This window comes from Puma concolor, chromosome A2, assembly GCF_028749965.1.
Source record: "Puma concolor isolate L17-30 chromosome A2, mPumCon1.1.hap2, whole genome shotgun sequence".
In the NCBI taxonomy this organism is placed as follows: Eukaryota; Metazoa; Chordata; class Mammalia; order Carnivora; family Felidae; genus Puma; species Puma concolor.
The window spans coordinates 150,546,509-150,565,842 of NC_141668.1; the positions used below are offsets into that span (position 1 = coordinate 150,546,509).

Here is a 19,334-nt window from a genome sequence, read left to right on the forward strand (position 1 = left end):
GCGGGACTGGTTTTGCGGCGGCACCGGGAGGGGTGAGGGTGGTGAGGGCGGCGGGTGCTGGAGCGACGGCAGCGGCCGCAGCCGGAGGAGCAATAGCAGCAGCCGTGGCGGCCACGGGGCGGGGCGTGGCGGTCGGCGACCGCGGCCGGGGCTGCAGACGGCGAAGCGGCTGGGTAAGGCCGGGCCCGGGGCGGGTGGGGCCGCTCCCACTCGGCCGGCTGCCGGGCCTTTGTGTGGGCCCCGGCGGGCGGGAGCAGCAGCGGAGGCCCCGCCCCAGCCGTGGGGACGCGCCGGTCGGGCCAGGCGCGCGGGGCGGGGCTCGGCGGCGGGCGTCGGGACGGCCCGGCCGCCTTGCCGCACCTGCCGGCCGGGACAAAGGCGCGCCGCGGCCCGGAAACTCCGCTTCTTTCCCGCCCCAGCCGCTGGCCGAGCGCTCGTCGCGGGCAGCTTCAAAGCTGTCAACGTTTCCCTTAGTCCCCGTACCAGTGACATGTTCGGAAAGTCTTTCATTTCTTCCGCAGGTCAGGGCCTCCTTTTTTTGTTGTTTCTTGTCGGTTCGGACGCAAACTCAACTAGTGATTTTTTTTTTTTTTCGTTTTACAGATGACTGTGTTAAGACTGAATGTTCTATCAATGGGACTTGTATTTATAGTAAAGGCTAGATATTTAAGTATCTTATTTATATGCAACACCACAAAAAATCAAGCTTTTAAAACTGTGTACGTTTCCTGGTTTTTAATTGTCCACCTCTTAAAATATTTTACTGTAAGAGAAAAGTAGTTTTGTTGTGATAGGGCAGGTTTGGTGATTTAATGAAGAAAAAAGATTGGCAAAATGTAGAAGAAATACTGAAAAATGACAAATACATGGTATTATAAACAGATACAGAAATTATTGCTATAGTTAGAGAAACATGTTGGAATAAAACATTCTTATCAACTTATTTTCCAAAGAACCAGGACTCCTCAAAAATGATTTTGAGGTGATTTTTTTCCCCATTAAGAGTAGTATGGTTTTGCTTTATTACTTGCTAACGTATTGTAGTAAAAATTTTAAGATTCAAAGGAAGATTAGAAAGTATCTTTTGAAGAAATACTTCCAATTAAAACTAACAAATATGTGTGTGGATAAGTGGAAGGGCCTTGATTGTTTGATTTGGGGGTCTACACAATACCTCAAATACTAATATTCTGTCCCAAACTCCAAGATTAGTAAATTGTGGTATATGTGTATATGATAGGCTATTATCAAGCCATCAAACATTACGTGGAAGAATGTTGACTCGGAAGAATCCCAAGTTAAAACACAAGTTGCAAAATAATACATATGGTTTAACACTTTTGTTAAAAAAGGTAAATAAAGCATAGAATAAATACAGAAAACTGTGAATGCCAGTGTTAAGGATGGTTTTTTCTAGAAAGGATTGTAAGGTTTTTTTTCCCCCTTTGAATCCTGTTTTCCAAGATTTTTATTTTAATCATGCATTACGATACTGAGTATCATGAGAAATAAAGGAGAGTACTAAAAGTTTATAAACTGTCGGAATACACCATATGGTTATAATGAGTAAATATTTTCCCAGTTGCACATTATAAAGTTATTCTTTAGTGTCCACTGTAATTTATTGGTTGTCAGACTTTTGGACATGTGACTGTAATCAGTGCCATTTTAAAATTTCTAACCGGGCTTCATGATGTCTTTCCTCTTTATGGGAAAAGAATTGCTGAAGGGATGCTCACAATCTTTTTAAATTGCAGAAACTTTTCTAAATGTCCCACTTATGTATACTTTTAACACATTTATTAAAAAGATGAATCGATCTTTCACGCTATGCCAAATACTATTTTATAAGCCAGTGCTACAAAGATGAATAAAATGTTCTTCCTGTTCCCAGGGAGCATGTAATCCTACAGTTGAAACTTCTTTGTTGTGCTTTGAAGTTTCAAAGTGATTTCATGTACATTTCACAGTCCCAATAATCTAAAGGAGATATGTACACCTGACTGCTCTCATTTTTAGAAGTGAAGAACCAGATCTGAGAGGTTGTGACTCAAGCAACATCAAACATAATTTAAGGTGGCGGACTTGAAACTCACATTGTAGTCTTCTGAGTTCAAGTCCTGTTACCTCTCCCACCTGCCAAGTCACATTGCCTCTCTTGCCAGCTTCCAAACTACGTTTAAAAATGTGTCCATTGAATAAGAAAATAATTGAAAATTACCCTTAAGTTGCATCTTTTTCTTGTTTTACCAGAAAAAGTGAATGGTTTAAGGAGTTTTGGATATTGTGTGGTCTAAACTGGTATACACACCAATGATTTACTTTTTTTTGGTCATTTGCTTTTCACTGGATTATTTATGAAGATAATTTTGACCTGCCAAAATGATTGAAGGTTTTGTTTTTAATCTTTCTAAACTTGTGTGTGGTGTCTTTCCAATGCTGATAGGACTTTTGGAAAGAAATGTCTTTCTCTGAATTTTTTTTTTTTTTAGGGGGGGAGGAGTTTTCCAGACTCTGCTCACATGGGCCATTCTTGGTTTGTTCCAGCTTGCCAACACTTGGGGTCACATGTGAGCCTTCCACATGTGTTCACTCTCCATTCCAGCTCTGTGATTGAACTCTGCTCTTATTGACTAGGGGGCATTTGGGCAGGCATGCTTCATTCCTGGAATTGACAGTCATTCCATGTGAGTAAAGTGGAATCTCAGTGAGCCTTCTTTAAGTATATGAAAAGCATTTGGTTTTAAAATGGAAAGAAATGTCAGGTACTGTTAGTGCCTGAGCCTTTGCAGCAGTTTGGCTCAAGAGAACTGATATGCCTATGTTTTCCAGTTCTCTTATCTTTCTTTAGCAGTTCTACTTGAATGTTTTCTATCTATTCGTACTCATTTTTATTCCTTCTGACCTTTTTTTTTTTTTATTTCCCCTTTCTCTGCTTTGTTCTTCTCTTTCAGTTTTGAATATATTAACACTGAATCAGCACTTCTAAAGCCCTGCCTTCTCCCACTGGCTTCACTTGGCCTTCAGACATAATGAGGAGACTGGCTTTTCGAGGCGCTGGTTGTGCTCTGGTAAAGCTGGTAAATTACTGATCATCTACACCTTTTCTCTTTTCTGTCCTTCCCTGCCTTTTGCCTTCCACTTTTCTTGAATTTTGTTATCCTTTCCATAAAGAGTCCCTCCTTGTTTTCATCAAATTCACTTGTGTCCTTGTCATAGCTTGTTTAATTAGGTTTGGTCCTTAGTTTCTTCATCTTAATGAATTGAGGCCAGTTGATCAGCCTATTATAAATAAAAGAAAATCAACAAAACTTGGCTGTCCTTGGCATAAGCCCGTTGAACCTTTTAGCCACTTGTAGCCAATTGCAAACTAATATACCTCGTAACAAACCAAAGCCTAGAGGAGGGAATATCGTCATGGTAGGCTGTTTTTAAATACCATGTGGACTGTATTTCAGAGGAAGACGTAGGGGACTCCTCTTGCTTCTTAGTTGGTAATCAGAATTTTTTTTTTTTTTTTTTGGTTGGTTTTGCCCCTCCTTTCTGTTCCCTGAAGATGCCCAATTTTTTCTCCATACCTACTGGCAACCCATTCTTTCAGCTGATTGTGTCTTAGTTTACTGAAGTTGAATGTTGATGAGTGAAACTGGGATCAGGTTTTTCTTTTAGCTTTAGAGAAAGATCTTTGAAATCATAGTATACTATCTCATACTATTGTTAAATTGTACAAGCATTATAGAACCTTCTCAGGCATATACCTTTTCCCTGTAGCTGTAGCAGATCATTTTAACGGTTGCATTTTTTGTGTTACCATCGAATGTGTACATTAGTAAAGTCGTGTTAATATTAGTTACTAGACAGCTTACCTAAACCCAAGAGCAAATATTTATGTGCTTCTGAAAGGCCAAGTAGGACCTAAAAGTTCACTTCTGAGGTACTGTTGCAAATTATCTGTTGAAACTTAAAGCTATGATTTCAAGATTCATGAGCATAGAATACCTCATATGACTGACTGAAAAGGAGATCAGTCTGATTGACAGAAAAGTTTCAAAGCAGTTTTACTTTGACATAGGTGTGGTAAGTCACATTAAGTGTTTTCCAGGAATATGTGTTGTGGCCTTCTTTAATGAGTGGAGAAAATTCATTTTCAGTGCATTATTCTTAGAGTTCATCTAAAATGCTAGAAGATTCATTGTCCTCTGCCCTCTACACTGCCACTGCTCATTTTCCTCAAGCACTGATTTCTATTTTTTCCATATCATGGCCCACCTGGAAAATGATCATAATTGTAAGACACACTGGGGAAAACAGATGAAGTTGCTGACTCCAGAGGTGATTGCCTTGGGGTTTCTGTCCCCATGACCTGCCTGGCTGCCTCAGGGGCTTGAGGGATCAGTACCTCCGCACTGCACTACATGCAGGTTTTTAAAATCCAGTGATGAGTAAATTTGGAGCCAGACGTGATTGGGTCATTCAAAATTGGTGATACATAAATGGATCTACTTTTGTTGAATTTGTCCTATCTGAATTGAAAGTGTAGCATTCTGGTAAGTGAAGGGGCTAAAGCCAACAAGGTCCAGAATTTCCCCTGAAAAAACTTGACAGTTAAGTTTCTTTACAAGAGTTAAAATATCCTCCTAAGTGAACCCGAATCTTGGTAGCAGGTGGCTAGCTGAGGGCTTGGTGGCAGTGTCTAAATTTAAGTATACGAACATGGCTGATTATTTCTTATAGAAGAAGTTGGATTCCATGGGTTCCAAGAGAAGACGAGCTACCTCCCCTTCTAGTAGTGTCAGCGGGGACTTTGATGACGGGCACCATTCTGTATCCACACCAGGCCCAAGCAGGAAAAGGAGGAGACTTTCCAATCTTCCGACTGTAGATCCTGTGAGTAACTGGCACCACAGCTTCTGCCTGCTTTTCCTGCTCTTCCTTTAAGGATAAGCCGTTAAGATCCAGGCCTCATCACTTCTTTCTCCTCTGGCTAGATATTCCTAATCTCTTTCCTAATGTAGCTAACAATCTTAACAGTAATAGTGTAATTCAGTGTTAAGAAATAATGGTGGGTGGGTGTGGGTGGGTAAAATAGGTTATCCTATTTAAGGGGATTAAGAGGTATAAACTTCCAGTTACAGAATAAAAAAAGTCACAGAGATGAAAAGCACAGCACAGAGAATACAGTCAGCAGTGTTGTAATAACATTATGTGGTGACAGATAGTAACTACACTTACTGTAATGAGCAGTGAATAATGTGTAGGTTTATTGAATCATTGTACATATGATATTGTATGTCAGGTATAATTCAATAATGCACTTTAAAAATTAGTATTCAGGAGCTCTCAAGAAAAGTAATTTCTCTGAATACATTTAGAATGGGAAATTTGCATAAAGTGATTCCTGTTTTGATGAAAACATGTTTTTCTAAGAGTGTAATCTGCTGAAGCACTTACCTTAATTCTAATTAAAAGTAACCAAATGGGTTAGCAATTCAACAGGCCAGAGAATGCCAGACAATGAAATAGAAATATGTACAAATTTGTTTTGTAATTTTATTGAGATGTAATTGACAGACAGCACCATGTACGTTCAGGGTGTACAGTATAATGATTTGACATATATTTTGTGAAATGATTGCCACAGTTAGTTTAACGTCTGTCGTATCATATAGATGACCAAAAAAATGGTTTTTTTCCTTGTGATGAGAACTCTTAGGATCTACTCTTGTGGCAACTTTAAAATATACAGTATAGGAGTATTAACTATAGTTACCGTGTTGTACTTTATATTCCTAGTGCTTATTTATAATAACCAGAAGTTTGTACCTTTTGACAAAAAATTTTAAAATGTTGGTATTTGCATTATACGTTCATTCAAATAACTTTGTGCTTGTCATGTGCTAAGCACTCACTATTCTGATGGTTGGGATATAGCCATGTGTAGGACAAGCCAGTTTTCACCTGGAGCTTAGATTCTAGTGCAGCAGAAGGAGAATGTAAACAGATGAACAAATAGATAATAAAGTACCCCCAACTAATATTAAGTGTTAAGAAGAAGAGTTTGGCTGATTTGGGCTTCTTGGGTCCAAACCTTGAGGCATTTCTTTGCGATTGGAAGGCACTGGCCCCACAGAATACTGGGGAAGGGTGTTCCAGGGAGGAGGGACCCAATGCAGAAGAACTAGGTCAGGAATGGGTTTGTTGTGTTGTGATTACAGAACAATAGTCAAGAGGGAGAAGGAGACTGGCAGAGTCTGCCCAGCCACAGTATGTAGTTACCTTACCTACTCTGTGGTCATTATTATGAATTTAGATTTTATTCTCTGATTAGTAAGAAGCCCCTCTTTTGGATGATTTTAAGCAAGAAAGTGATATAAACTGATTTAGCTTAAAAGAATAATCACCAATAGCATAAATCTGATGAAAGATACCAAAATGTTTAATAAGTTATTTTTAAAAATGTTTATTTATTTTGAGAGAGAGAGAGAGCGGGGGAGAGGCAGAGAGAAAGAGAGAGTGAGAGAGAGAATCCCAAGCAGGTTCCATGCTCAATGTGGAGCCCAATACGGGGCTCAGTCCCACCACTGTGGGATCATGACCTGAGCCGACATCAAGAGTTGGACGCTCAACCGACTGAGCCACCCAGGCACCCCATGAAGTTAAATTATTAAAAATTTTTTAAATGTTTTTTTTTAATTTTTGAGAGGGGGGAGAAGGGCAGAGAGACAGGGATAGAGGATCTGAAGCAGGTTCTGGGATGATAGCAGTGAGCCTGATGTGGGGCTTGAACTTACGAACTGTAAGATCATGACCTGAGCTGAAGTTGGATGCTCAACTGACTGAACCACCCAGGTGCCAAAGTTAAATTATTAAAAAAAAATTTTTTTTTTCAACATTTATTTATTTTTGCGACAGAGAGAGTCAGAGCATGAACGGGGGAGGGGCAGAGAGAGAGGGAGACACAGAATCGGAAACAGGCTCCAGGCTCTGAGCCATCAGCCCAGAGCCTGACGCGGGGCTCGAACTCCCGGACCGCGAGATCGTGACCTGGCTGAAGTCGGACGCTTAACCGACTGCGCCACCCAGGCGCCCCAAAGTTAAATTATTTTAAATAAGGAGATACTGTCATGTCAGCACATTTCAGACCTGGGATCCTATGTGGGAACTTGGGGATTTGTCCATTTTCTCTGCTTGCCTTTTAGGGGTCTCTTTTTATTAAGGATAGTCCTTATACCTACACTGGCTCTGTTTTCACATTTCTGGTGATTTTTTTCATCTTTTCATATGTGTAGATTGCTGTGTGCCATGAACTCTACAACACCATTCGAGACTATAAGGATGAGCAGGGCAGGCTACTCTGTGAGCTCTTCATTAGGGCACCAAAGCGAAGGTGAGTTGGAAGGTGAATGGGAGGGATTTGGTCCTGGGTCCATGTTTATGGTGTTTGGTAGTTGAGTTTTTTTAGAAGGAATGGCTTAAATGATAACTGGAGTCCCCATTTTAGTTTTAGTTGTCAAGATGCAGTGAAGCATATTTAAAAAGAAATTTATTGTAAAATACACAGCGTAAAATTTATGCATTTTACGTTTTTAAGTGGACAGCAGCAGTTCATTGAGTGTTTTTTGTTCACATGGGTGTACAACAGATCTACAAAACTTTTTCATAATGCAAAATTCAAACTCTGTACCCATTAGAGAACTCCCAATGCCTCTCCTCCTGCCCCCAGCCCCTGACAGCCACCATTACACTTTGTTTTTCTAAATTTAACTATGTTAGGGATTTTATGTAAGTGGAATCATACAATATTTGTCTTTTGTGACTGGCTTCTTTAACTTAGTATAATGTTTTTAATGGTCATCCATGTTGTAGCATGTGATAGGATTTTCTTCTTTTTAAAGGCAGAATAATACTCCATTGTATGGATGTACTGTCTTTTGTTTGTCCATTTATCCATTGATAAACACTTGGGTTGCTTTCACCTCTTGGCTATTGTGAATAATGCTGCAGTGAACATGGGTGTGTAAATACCTCTGATGCTGCTTTCAGTTCTTTTGGATATATACCCAGAAGTGGCATCTCTGGATCTTATAGTAATTCTATTTTTAATTTTTTGAGCAACTACCATACTGTTTTCCACATCACTGTACCATTTTACATTCCCACTAACGATGTACAAAGGTTCCAATTTCTCCATATCCTTGCTACACTTGTAGTTTTGTAGTAAGTTTTGAAATCAAAAGTATGAGTCATTGTGATGGTTAATTCTGTGTCAGCTTGGCTGGGCTAAGGCATGGCCACATAGCTGGGGAAGCATTTCTGAGTGCGTCTATAGGGATGTCTCTGGAAGAGGTTAGCATCTGAATAGGTAGAGTAAAGAAGATGGCCTTAACCTGCGCAGTTGGGTATCATCCAATGCCCTGAGGCCTTGAATAGAACAAAAGGGGGAAGGAAGGATGAATTAGTGCTCTCTGAGCTGAGACATCCATCTCCTCCTGCCTTTAGATCTCAGAGCTCCTGGTTCTTGGGCCTTCAGACTCATACTGAATTATACATACCACTGACTTTTCTGGTTCTCTGACCGGCAGATGGCAGATCCTGGGCTTCTTGGCCTCTATGATCTCATGAGCCAATTCCTATAACATACGTGTGTGTGTGTGTGTGTGTGTGTGTGTGTGTGTGTGTGTGTGTGTGTATGTATCTCCTGTTGGTTTTGTTTCTCTGAAAAACCCTAATACAGTCTTCCAACTTTGTTCTTCCTTTTCAGGATAGTTTTGGCTGTTTGGGGCTCTTTGAGATACCATGTGAATTTCAGGATGGATTTTTCTGTTTCTGTAAAAAATGCTGTGGGGATTTTGATAGGCATTGCGTTGAATTTGTAGATAGCTTTGGGTGTATTGGTATTTTAACAGTACTTAAGTTTACTAATCCATGAACATGGGATATCTTTCCATTTATTTATGTCTTTAATTTCTTACAGAAATGTGTAGTTTTCAGTGTACAAGTTTTTCAACTTGTTGGTTAGGTTTATTCATAAGTTTTTTTGTTTTGTTTTTTGTTTTGATGGTATTAAAGTTGAATTGTTTTCCTAATTTCCCTTTTTGGATTGTTCAGTCTTAGTGTATAGAAATGCAATGGATTTTTGCATGTGGTAATTTTGTATAATGAAACTGCAAATTCACTTATTCTTTTTTTTTCTTTTAATCTTTAAGTTTTTTGCATGTGACATCATGTTACCTGTGAACAGAGATAATTTTACTTCTTCCTCTTCAATTAGGAGGGCTTTTCTTTTTGTTGCCTAATTGTTTTGGTTAGGACTTCCAGTAATGTGCTGAAAAGAAGTGGTGAGAGCAAACATCCTTGTTTTTTTTTCAACTTAGAGGAAAAGCTTTCAGTCTTTCATGATTTTGAGTATGATGGCAGTTGTGTGCTTTTCATATATGGCCTTAATTATGTTGAGGTACTTTCCATCTATACCTAATTTGTTGAGAGTTTTTATCATGAATTTTGTCAGATTCTTTTTTTGCATCAATTGAGATGATCATGAGGTTATTTTCCTTGATTTGTTACTGTGATGAGTTACTTTTATCAATTTTCATAGGTTGAATCATCCTTGAATTCCAGGAATAAATCCCACTTGTTTATGGTGTATTATCCTTTTAATATGCTGCTAATTTCATTTTGCTAGTATTTTGTTGAGGAATTTTTATCAGTGTTCATAAGGGACATTGGTCTATACTTTCCTTATAGTGTCTGCTGGCTTTGGTATGAGGGTATTGCTGGCCTCACAAAATAAGTGAATTTTTCCTCCAATTTTTTGGGAAAAGTTTGAGAAGGATTAATGTTCTTTAAATGTTTGGTAGAATTCACCAATAAAGCCATTAGGTCCAGGACTTTTCTGGGAGTTTTTTGTTTTTTTTTTTTTTAATTAAAATTTTAAATTCCAGTATAGTTAGCATACAGTGTAATATTAGTTTCAGGTGTGCGATATAGTGGTTAAACAGTTCTGTACATTACTCAGTGTTCATCACGATAAGTGTACTCTTTAATCCCCATCACCTAGTATTCCCACCCCCCAGCCACACACCTCCATTCTGGTAACCTTCAGTTCTTCAGTTTGTTAAGAGTCTCTTTCTTGGTTTGTCTCTTTTTTTTCCTTTGCTTGTTTTACCTCTTGAATTCCACATATGAATGAAATCATATGGTATTTGTCTTTCTCTAACTTAATTTGACTTAGCATTATAGTCTCCTGCTCTATCCGCGTTGTTACAACAGGCAAGATTTCTTTCTTATGGCTGAATAATATTCCATTGTACATATATACCATGTCTTCTTTATCCATTCATCTATCAGTGGACACTTGGGTTACTTCCATATTTGGCTATTATAAAATAATGCTGCAGTAAACGTAGAAGTGTATGTATCCCATTGAATTACCGTTTTTGTATTTTTTGGGTAAATACCCAGTGGTTTTGCTGGAAGATTTTTGGTTACTGGTTCAATTTTCATAATAGTTACAGGTCTATTCAGGTTTTCTGTTTCTTCATATCCAGTCTTGGTAGGTTTTATGTTCCTAGGAATTTATCCCTTTCTTCTAAGTTATCCATTTTATTGGCATACAGTTATTCATAGTATTCTTTTATAATCCTTTTTATTTCTGTGGCATTGGTTTTAATGGCATTTCTGATTTTTTTTAAGTCTTCTCTTTTTCTTAGTTCATCTGGATAAGGGTTTGTCCATTATATTGATCCTTTCAAAAAACTGACTGTTAGCTTTAATTGATTTTTATGTTTTTCTCTTTTTTGTTTTCTTTTATCTCTATATATCATTTCCTTCCTCCTGCTGGTTTGGGGCTTATGTTCTTTCTCTAGTTCTTGAGAGTGAAGCATGTTTTTAAAATTTATTTATAGCATTTAAGGTAACATTAAAGTTATAGCTGTTATCATTAAAAGAAGTAAAATTTTCAAAGTATACAGAGAGCGCACGGTCATTGTTTTCATCTTGCTTTTTTGCTTTGTCCCCATACTCTTGGGCTTGACTTCTGTAGTCCAGTGAAACAAAAAAAAAATTGCTGGCCTAGTATGCACATTGCACACACCTCCCTTTAGAAGCTATGTTCTCCCTGACTAGAACTTCCTTCTTCTCTTGCTGTCAAGATAACATCACTATTCCCTTCTAACTCAGGAAGTTGAAGTTATTTGTTCTGAAAACATACAGAAGTGTGGTAGACAGAATGATGGTCCCCAGATATGTCCATGTTTCAATCCCTAGAACCTATAAATATGTTAGATTACATGCTAAAAAGAAATTAAATTGTTAACCAACTGACTCTGACTTGGAGAGATTATCCTGGATTATCCAGATGGGTTCAGTATAATCACAAGAGTCCTTAAACAGAGAGGAGGGAGACAGAAGAGTCAGAGTCAGAGAGAGATTTGAAGATGCTACACTCCTGACTTTTGAAGATGGAGGAAGAGGGCTACAAGCCAATGAATTCAGGCAACCTCTAGAAGCTAGAAAAGGTGAGGAAATGGATTCTTCCCTAGAACCTCCAGGAGGAACACCAACATCTTGATTTTTAGCCCTGCAAGACCCTTTTTGGACTTCTGAATAAATATGTGTTTTTTTGTTTTTTTTTTAATTTTTCTTTTCCAATGTTTTTATTTATTTTTGGGACAGAGAGAGACAGAGCATGAACGGGGGAGGGGCAGAGAGAGAGGGAGACCCAGAATCGGAAACAGGCTCCAGGCTCCGAGCCATCAGCCCAGAGCCTGACGCGGGGCTCGAACTCACGGACCGCGAGATCGTGACCTGGCTGAAGTCGGACGCCCAACCGACTGCGCCACCCAGGCGCCCCAAATTTGTGTTGTTTTAAGCCATTAAGTTTGTAGTAACTTTTTACAGCAGCTCTAGGAAACTAGTACATTGAGTTAACTAAAGATTTAGGTTCATTCGTGGTTGTTAATGCCAAAGTGGGTAACCAGCAAGCTGAAGTTGAGGGCAAACTTTTCACCTCAGAGAGCAGAGCCATTAAGAACACAGCACAACATCCTGAATTAAAGAATGTAAATTAGTCATGGCTAAAAAAGAAGGGTTCTTTTTAAAATGAGGTAACTCTCCAGATTTCATTTGGTTTATCATAGTCATCTTTTAAAAGTTACTTAGTTAGCATATAATAAAAGCCCATATTTATTTCGTACTATATATTAGATATATTGCCAAGTACTTTCTTCATATTGTTCAAACTTGTAAAATATTATTATCATGGTTTATAGGTGAGAACTTGACGAGTTCTCGGAACTACTAAAAGATAACCAGGGTACAGACTCCAGTCTTTCTGATTCTAGAGCCAGTGCTCTTAACCAGTATGTTGTATAGAGGAACAGCATCGTACTGGAGCACACAAGCCCCTCATTGAAAAGGACTGCCCATCTGCTGCCTTCCACCCCCAGCAGGTTAGTGAGTCCTGAGGGGTGGAGGATACAGACTTTAGGTGCTAGAGCACTGTCTTCTAGCTTCCCAAGATGTGGCACCCTGTGAGCACTGATTGCCTTCCCCCAGTGCTGTACCAGAGGACAGCTCTACCTTCTTTGGAATGGGTATGTTTTCTTAAGAGTTTGTGGGGAGCAGTAATGCTCAGAGCTACACAATTGTGAATCTCTTTTTGAGACTTTGTTTTGATCAGTATATTAAGCTACTTGTGCTAAGATACCCAAATTAACAATGGCTGAAACAAGAAAAACTGCTTTTTCTCATATAAAAGTTCTGTTCTGTAAAGTTCTTAGGGTCTAGGAACCGTCTTTCTTTTGCTGTCGTTGGGGTATCGCTCTTAGCTGTATAGCCTGAGATGGCTCACCAGCACAGCTGTCTTTCAGCCCATAGGAAAAAGAAAGTCTGTTAAGGGTATCGTACACCTTGGCTCTTGTATTGGTCAGAACTTGGGTGCAGCAAGGCTGGGGAATATGCTCTTTAGTACCCACACAGCAGCTCAGAGTGCTGCCATCCTGAGGATAAGGGAAAATGAATTTGGGGATAGCCAGTAGGCTCCGCCTGTCAAGCCTGGTATTTTTCACTTTTCTGGTTAAAAATGTCACTTATGGTTTGACTGTTCTGCTGCCATATCATCATAGCAGGGTGCCCTCGCCTATTGTTGAAAGAGAAAAGCTGCTATGCAAGAACATGTATGTATTGCACAGTGCTGTTTGTGTATGTGTGTGCCTGGAAGTCTGAAAGAATACTGATTGTGCTTTTACCTCTAGATGAATAGGGACAATTTTTATTATTTTATTCTTTTCAGTATGTTGATTTAAGCGGGAAAAATTAGTAGAACTATTTCGTTTTCAAAAGATGAGGACCTTGTTTTAACCTTATCACATAGAGTGAAATCTGGGGATCCTGATTTCTGTCTTGTCTGGTAAGTCTGAAAATGTTTGTGAGGAGCCCTCTCACAGAGCTTCTGGGAGAGAGTGTTCTTTCTAGGCACATGTACTCATTGGGTGCTCAGTTGTCTACAGATAATCTCCCAAGCCTGAAAGGCTGCTGAGGTCCAGCCTCAGCAAGGAGCAGTGGACTGTGGCCCGTCAGGTCCAGGTGGAGAGAGCCATTGTGAACGTCAGGTTAACAAAGCCCTAACGCTCACCCTAGGAAAGTCCCTTGATGCCACTGATGACATCGATATTAAGCCTAGGTGGTCCTTTGTTGTTACTCGCTAAGACCTTTATGTTCTTATACTTTGTCTGAATAGCAGAATGAGTACTCCTTTTATTTCCCTCATACTTAATTTTATAGTTCACTAAAATCATAAATAATTGGTAAAAGTTTTAAAAAATTCAGTTTGTTCTTCCTCATTTCTCTTCCTGAAGAACTTAATCCAGAAGCCATTAGGTGAGACTGAGCAAGCTTAACATCTACAGGGAAGACAGGTGTTGGGGTGTTGGGGAGAGGATTTGGACAGTAGCAGTATCACATCACGGAGTGTCAGCTTGAGCATGGGAAAGTGGGGGGTCATGTGGAAGGACTTCCTGGCACAGGGTCTGGAGGCCTGAGTGGAGAGGGGACGATGTCCATGTTGGGAGAGTGGTGGTGGTAGTGGCCTATCATGGATGGGGCCGGGAGGGCATCTGCTGGGGTTGTGACCTAGCCCCGGCAGGGGGCTATAGCCTTAGTGAGGTGAGGAGAAGCCTTGTGGGGTCTGGGTAGACAGCAGCAAGAGGAGATTGGTTACATACAGGAGATGAATCATTGTAGTAGATACATTGTGAATAATATGACCCAGGCTTCTCATTATCTGAGAAAGGGAGTACAAATATGGCAAGGAAACTAGAATGAACTCTGTTGTAGGATTGGAATTGGAAATGTTGGTGTGAATTCATGGTTTCCAACATATGTTGGTAATAGAAATTTAGGTATAAGTGAGCTTATGTCTATCCGCAGCTTTGTCCATTGAGACAGCCTGGGAGCAGCAACACACCAGTAGTTCTTTGGGGAAATGGCTGATTTTAATGGCAGGGAAAATACAAGATGAGCCTGTAAGATCTTAGGCAGCCAGAAAGTAAGCAGATGTTCAAAGGGTGATGGGTGTCAAAAGGACATAGAAAATAGAAACCATCTTGAAAGGATTCCAACTGGCCCAACCTTGAACAGATTGAACATCAGAATAGTTAATGGATTTTAATGACTTCCAAATAGGAATCCAGGAATCCATATGGATATAAATAAATGAGTAAATTGATTAGGAATGGACTTAATATAGTCAGGAGGTACTGCTCTATAAAATACAGGGAGCAATTGAGAAGCTTGGTGGACATCACTAAAATCAAGTGACCAAATTCAGCCTCGCCTAAGTACTGAGACAAGTTGAAATTGTGTGCCACCTAATATTTTATCAGGTGTGACAAACACAATATCGTGTCTGTCATAGTCCTGCCAAAGAACCGTAACCTGCGTTTATTCATTGGGGAAACAGACAAACTCAAATTGAGGGACACCCTATAAAATAAATGGCCCATAATCTTCAAAAGTATGAAGATCCTGAAAGTTGAGGAAGGACTGAGGAACTGTTTCAGAATGAAGGAGACTAAAGAAATAGAACTAAATGCAACATGCGATTCTGGACTTGATCCTTTTGCTATAAAAGACAATTTTGGAACAGTTGCAGAACATGAATGGGGTCTGAGGATTAGATAGTGATACTATCAAAGTCAGTTTTCTGATTTTGTTGGTTGAGCAGTGGTCCTTTTTTGTAGGAAATACTAAACTATTTAGGGGTGATAAGACCTCATCTGAGCAGCTTTCTAGTGGTTCCGGGAAACACGCTTTGTACTATTACTGCAATTTTTATGTCAGAATAAAATGATTTTAAAAATTAAATATATCCTACATATATGGCTATAATATGTCAGTCACAGTCCCAAGAGAGAGTAAAGCCTTAATGACCATGACATTCTTTGTATGTAATAACAGGTTTCTTATACATCTAGAATGGAGTTAACTACCTACCCCTGAAGGAGAATTGAGAGAAATAGTCACTTATATACTTGTCTCATGAAATTTCGTTTGAAAAAAAGCCAGAAAGAAGAATAAACATCCATGAACCCAAAACCCAACCTAAGACATTATCATTAGAACTGCCTTTGAGGGACACCTGGGTGGCTGAGTCACTTAAGCATCTGACTCTTAATTTCAGCTCAGGTTTTGGTCTCACAGTTCATGAGTTTGACCCTTGTGTCAGGCTCTGCTCTGACGGTATGCAGCCTGCTTGGGATTCTCTTCCTTCCTCTCGCTCTCTGCCCCTCCCCCACTCATGCTCTCTTTCTCTCAAAATAAACATTAAAAAAAAAAAAAAAACCATGAAAACGTCGGGGTAGCTCAGTCTATTGAGTGTCTGACTTTTGGTCTCTGTTCAGATCATGATCTCATAGTTCCTGAGATCAAGCCCCCACATCAGTCTCCGCATTGACATCCTGCTTGGGGTTCTCTGTCCTCTCTCTCGTTTCCTCCCCGGCACACGTGTGTGCGCTCACATTCTTTCTCTCTCTCTCTCAATATAAATTAAAAAAAAAAAAAACTTAAAAAAAACACTACTTTTGAAATTTCCTGTATGACCTTTGCTTGGTGACCACAGAGCTTTTTCTGCCAAGTACTATCAAGTGCCTGTTATATGTAAACTTCTCTAATATCAATTACTAAACTTACAAAGAAGAAAGATGTGGTCCTTGGCACAAAGAGCTTACCAAAGATGAAAGGGCGTAAGAACAAATAAACATGACCAAACTATTAAAAAAAGAAAAACACATAGGAATGGTAAATACAAAATCCAGGATGGTAATTATCTCTTGGAAGGGAGGATAGTGAAGGTCATACAGAAAATAAGTTTTAAAGAGTTTTGAAACCTGAATCTGTTTTCAGCCACTATTGAACATGATGAAAGGTAAGTTATTTTCATTTGCAGAAGATACATATAGTTTTAGTGTTAGTGCCCTAAATCTTAAATATTTAGCATATAAATGATCATCACAAGCGTTAAGTTAGGTTTTTATGTCACTAACATATACTTAAAAAAGGCCTTGCATATGCACCTTTTGCTACTCCCTTTTAGTTCTAATAATGGGAATAAGTCTAATATGTTCTGTCACTTGGAATGTTGGACAAAAAATAGTTTTGAAATATAACTTTTCATAGGCTTTGGACTAATACCTTTTTTAAAAAAATTATAACAGAAATCAACCAGACTATTATGAAGTGGTTTCTCAGCCCATTGATTTGATGAAAATCCAACAAAAGTTAAAAATGGAAGAGTATGATGATGTTAATCTGCTGACTGCTGACTTCCAGCTCCTTTTTAACAATGCAAAGGCCTATTATAAGGTAAGAAACCATCAAATTTGGAAGGTATCCTATTTGATAATAATTTGGCTTTTTTAATATTTATCAGTCTGGTAGGTAAGTAGTGTTTACTCATTGAGTGGTTTGAGTTTGTGTTTCTCTTGCTACTAAATAGACTGGGGGCACCTGCATGGCTCAGTTGGTTGGGCGTCTGACTTCATTTTAGGTCATGATCTTACAATTCCTGAGTTCGAGCCCCACATTGATCTTACTGCTGTCAGTGCAGAGCCCACTTTGGATCTTCTGTCCCCACCTCTCTCTGCTCCTCCCCTACTCGTGCTTTCTCAAAAATAAACATGTTAAAGAAAATAAAATAGACTGAAGATTCATATAACATGAACCATTTTTGTTACTTTTGAGTCTGTTCAAATCTTTTGCCCATTTTTCTCTGGAGTTGTCATTTTCATATTTTTAGAAATTTTTTATATACTGTAGAGACTAATCCTCTTTTGTTGTATTTGTTGCAAGTATCTTTTCCCACTATGTAGCTATTTTCATTCTTTGTGATGTCTTGATGAACAGAATATTTTTATGTTAATATAATCAAACTTATTAGTCTTTGTAGTTTGTTATTTGTGTCTTATTTCAAAAATCCCTCTTATTCAAAGATTATAGAGATAATCTTCTCTCTCTCTCTCTCTCTCTTTTTTTTTTTTTTTGAAAGAGAGAGGGCACAAGTGAGCAAGGGGCAGAGAGAGCGAGAGAAGCGGAGCTCACCAGCCGCTCGTGTTTTACCCTAAGTGGGGCATGAGCTCACCTGAAGTGGGGCACGAGCTCACCCAATGTGGGACTCTAATTCACAAACTGTAGGATAATGAGCTGAGCCAAAGTCAGATGCTTAACGACTGAGCCACCCAGGCGCCCAAAGCTATTCTTCTCTTAAATATTACAGTATATGTTAACTAACTAGAACGCAACTAAAACCTTTAAACAAACAAACAAAGTTCTTGTATATTTTCTCCTAAAAGTTTGTTTTTCGCATGTAAGCCTTTAAGGCAGCTCACATTGGCTTTTAGTGTCTTCTGTGAGGTAAGGACCTATTTTTTTTTCCTAACAGGGATAAGCAGCACCTTGAAGTGGCAGCCTCTCCCTATTTGTTTGCTCTGTCAGTGCTGACACCATTTCCATGTACTCATGGGTCCCTTTCTGGCCTTTTATTTTGTTCTTTTTGTTCTGGCAAGTTTATCTATTACTGGGCTATTACATTCTTGCCGTAATTATTATGCCTTTATAATTCCTTATTAGGTAAGGAAAGCACTGGTTATTGATCATTCTTGATTATTCTCAGCCCTTTTTTTTTTTTTAACGTTTTTGTTTATTTTTGAGACAGGGAGAGACAGAGCATGAACGGGGGAGGGTCAGAGAGAGAGGGAGACACAGAATCCAAAACAGGCCCCAGGCTCTGAGCTGTCAGCACAGAGCCCAACGCGGGGCTCGAACTCACGGACCGCGAGATCATGACCTGAGCCAAAGTCGGATGCTTAACCGACTGAGCCACCCAGGCACCCCTTCTCAGCCCTTTTCTCATACATGTATATATTATTAGTGTGTTAGGTCAAGCACAAAAAAATTGTTGGAAGTTTTATTGGATTGCATTGACTCCTTAGATCATATTTTGGGGAATTGACATAATTGTGATACTGACTTTTCCAGTCTTTGAATTTGGTATGTCTTCATTTATTTAAGTCTTCTTTAATTTATCTTAGTAAAGCTTCATAAAGATTCTGCAAGATGTTATTAGATTTATTCTTAATATTGTGTAGTGTGTATATATATGGGTTTTTTTCTTTAATTGAGATACAATTCACACTTTTTTAAAAAGTGTAGAATTCTGGGAGGGTTAGTATACTCACAAAGTTGTACAAAGATCACCATTATCTACCTCCAGAATATTTTCACTACTCCAAGATGAAAACCATACCATTAACAGGTGTTCTCCATTTCCCTTCCTCCCTGCCTCTGGCAACCACTAATCTACTTTCTTTCCTTGTGGATTTTCCTGTTCAGCACACTGCATGTAAATGGAATCAAATACTGTATGGCCTTAGGTTACTAGCTGCTTTCACGGAGGTGTCTTCAAAGTTCATCCATGCTGTAACATATATTAGTACTTCTTTCTTTACTTTTCATTTCTTTTTCTTTTTTTAATTATTTATTTATTTGTTTATTTTTATTTTAACTTGTTTTATTTTTTATTTTTTTTAATTTACATCCAAATTAGTTAGCATATAGTGCAACAATGATTTCAGGAGTAGATTCCTTAGTGCCCCTTACCCATTTAGCCCATCCCCCCTCCCACAACTCCTCCAGTAACCTTCAGTTTGTTCTCCATATTTAAGAGTCTCTTCTGTTTTGTCCCCCTCCTTGTTTTTATATTATTTTTGTTTCCTTTCCCTTATGTTCATCTGTTTTGTCTCTTAAAGTCCTCATATGAGTGAAGTCATACGATTTTTGTC

The 19,334-nt window shown here is 39.0% G+C and overlaps 1 protein-coding gene across 47 annotated transcripts in view; it reads left to right on the forward strand.

The window, feature by feature from the left end:
- The first annotated feature begins 27 nt into the window (after positions 1–27).
- The window catches only part of PBRM1 (polybromo 1), a 116,901-nt gene continuing 97,594 nt past the window's right edge, over positions 28–19,334 (forward strand). For 8 of the 47 annotated variants that reach the window (XM_086697973.1, XM_086697986.1, XM_086697960.1 and 5 more), the window contains exons 1-5: positions 561–2,687; positions 2,955–3,080; positions 4,735–4,887; positions 7,290–7,387; positions 16,713–16,860. In XM_086697973.1, the coding sequence (XP_086554099.1) occupies positions 3,033–3,080; positions 4,735–4,887; positions 7,290–7,387; positions 16,713–16,860 (447 nt within the window). In that variant the 5' untranslated portion in view covers positions 561–2,687; positions 2,955–3,032. Of the gene's footprint in view, positions 174–201; positions 522–558; positions 2,688–2,954; positions 3,081–4,734; positions 4,888–7,289; positions 7,388–16,712; positions 16,861–19,334 lie in introns of those variants that run through there. The other 39 variants (XM_086697974.1, XM_086697993.1, XM_086697975.1 and 36 more) reach the window with 24 other exon arrangements.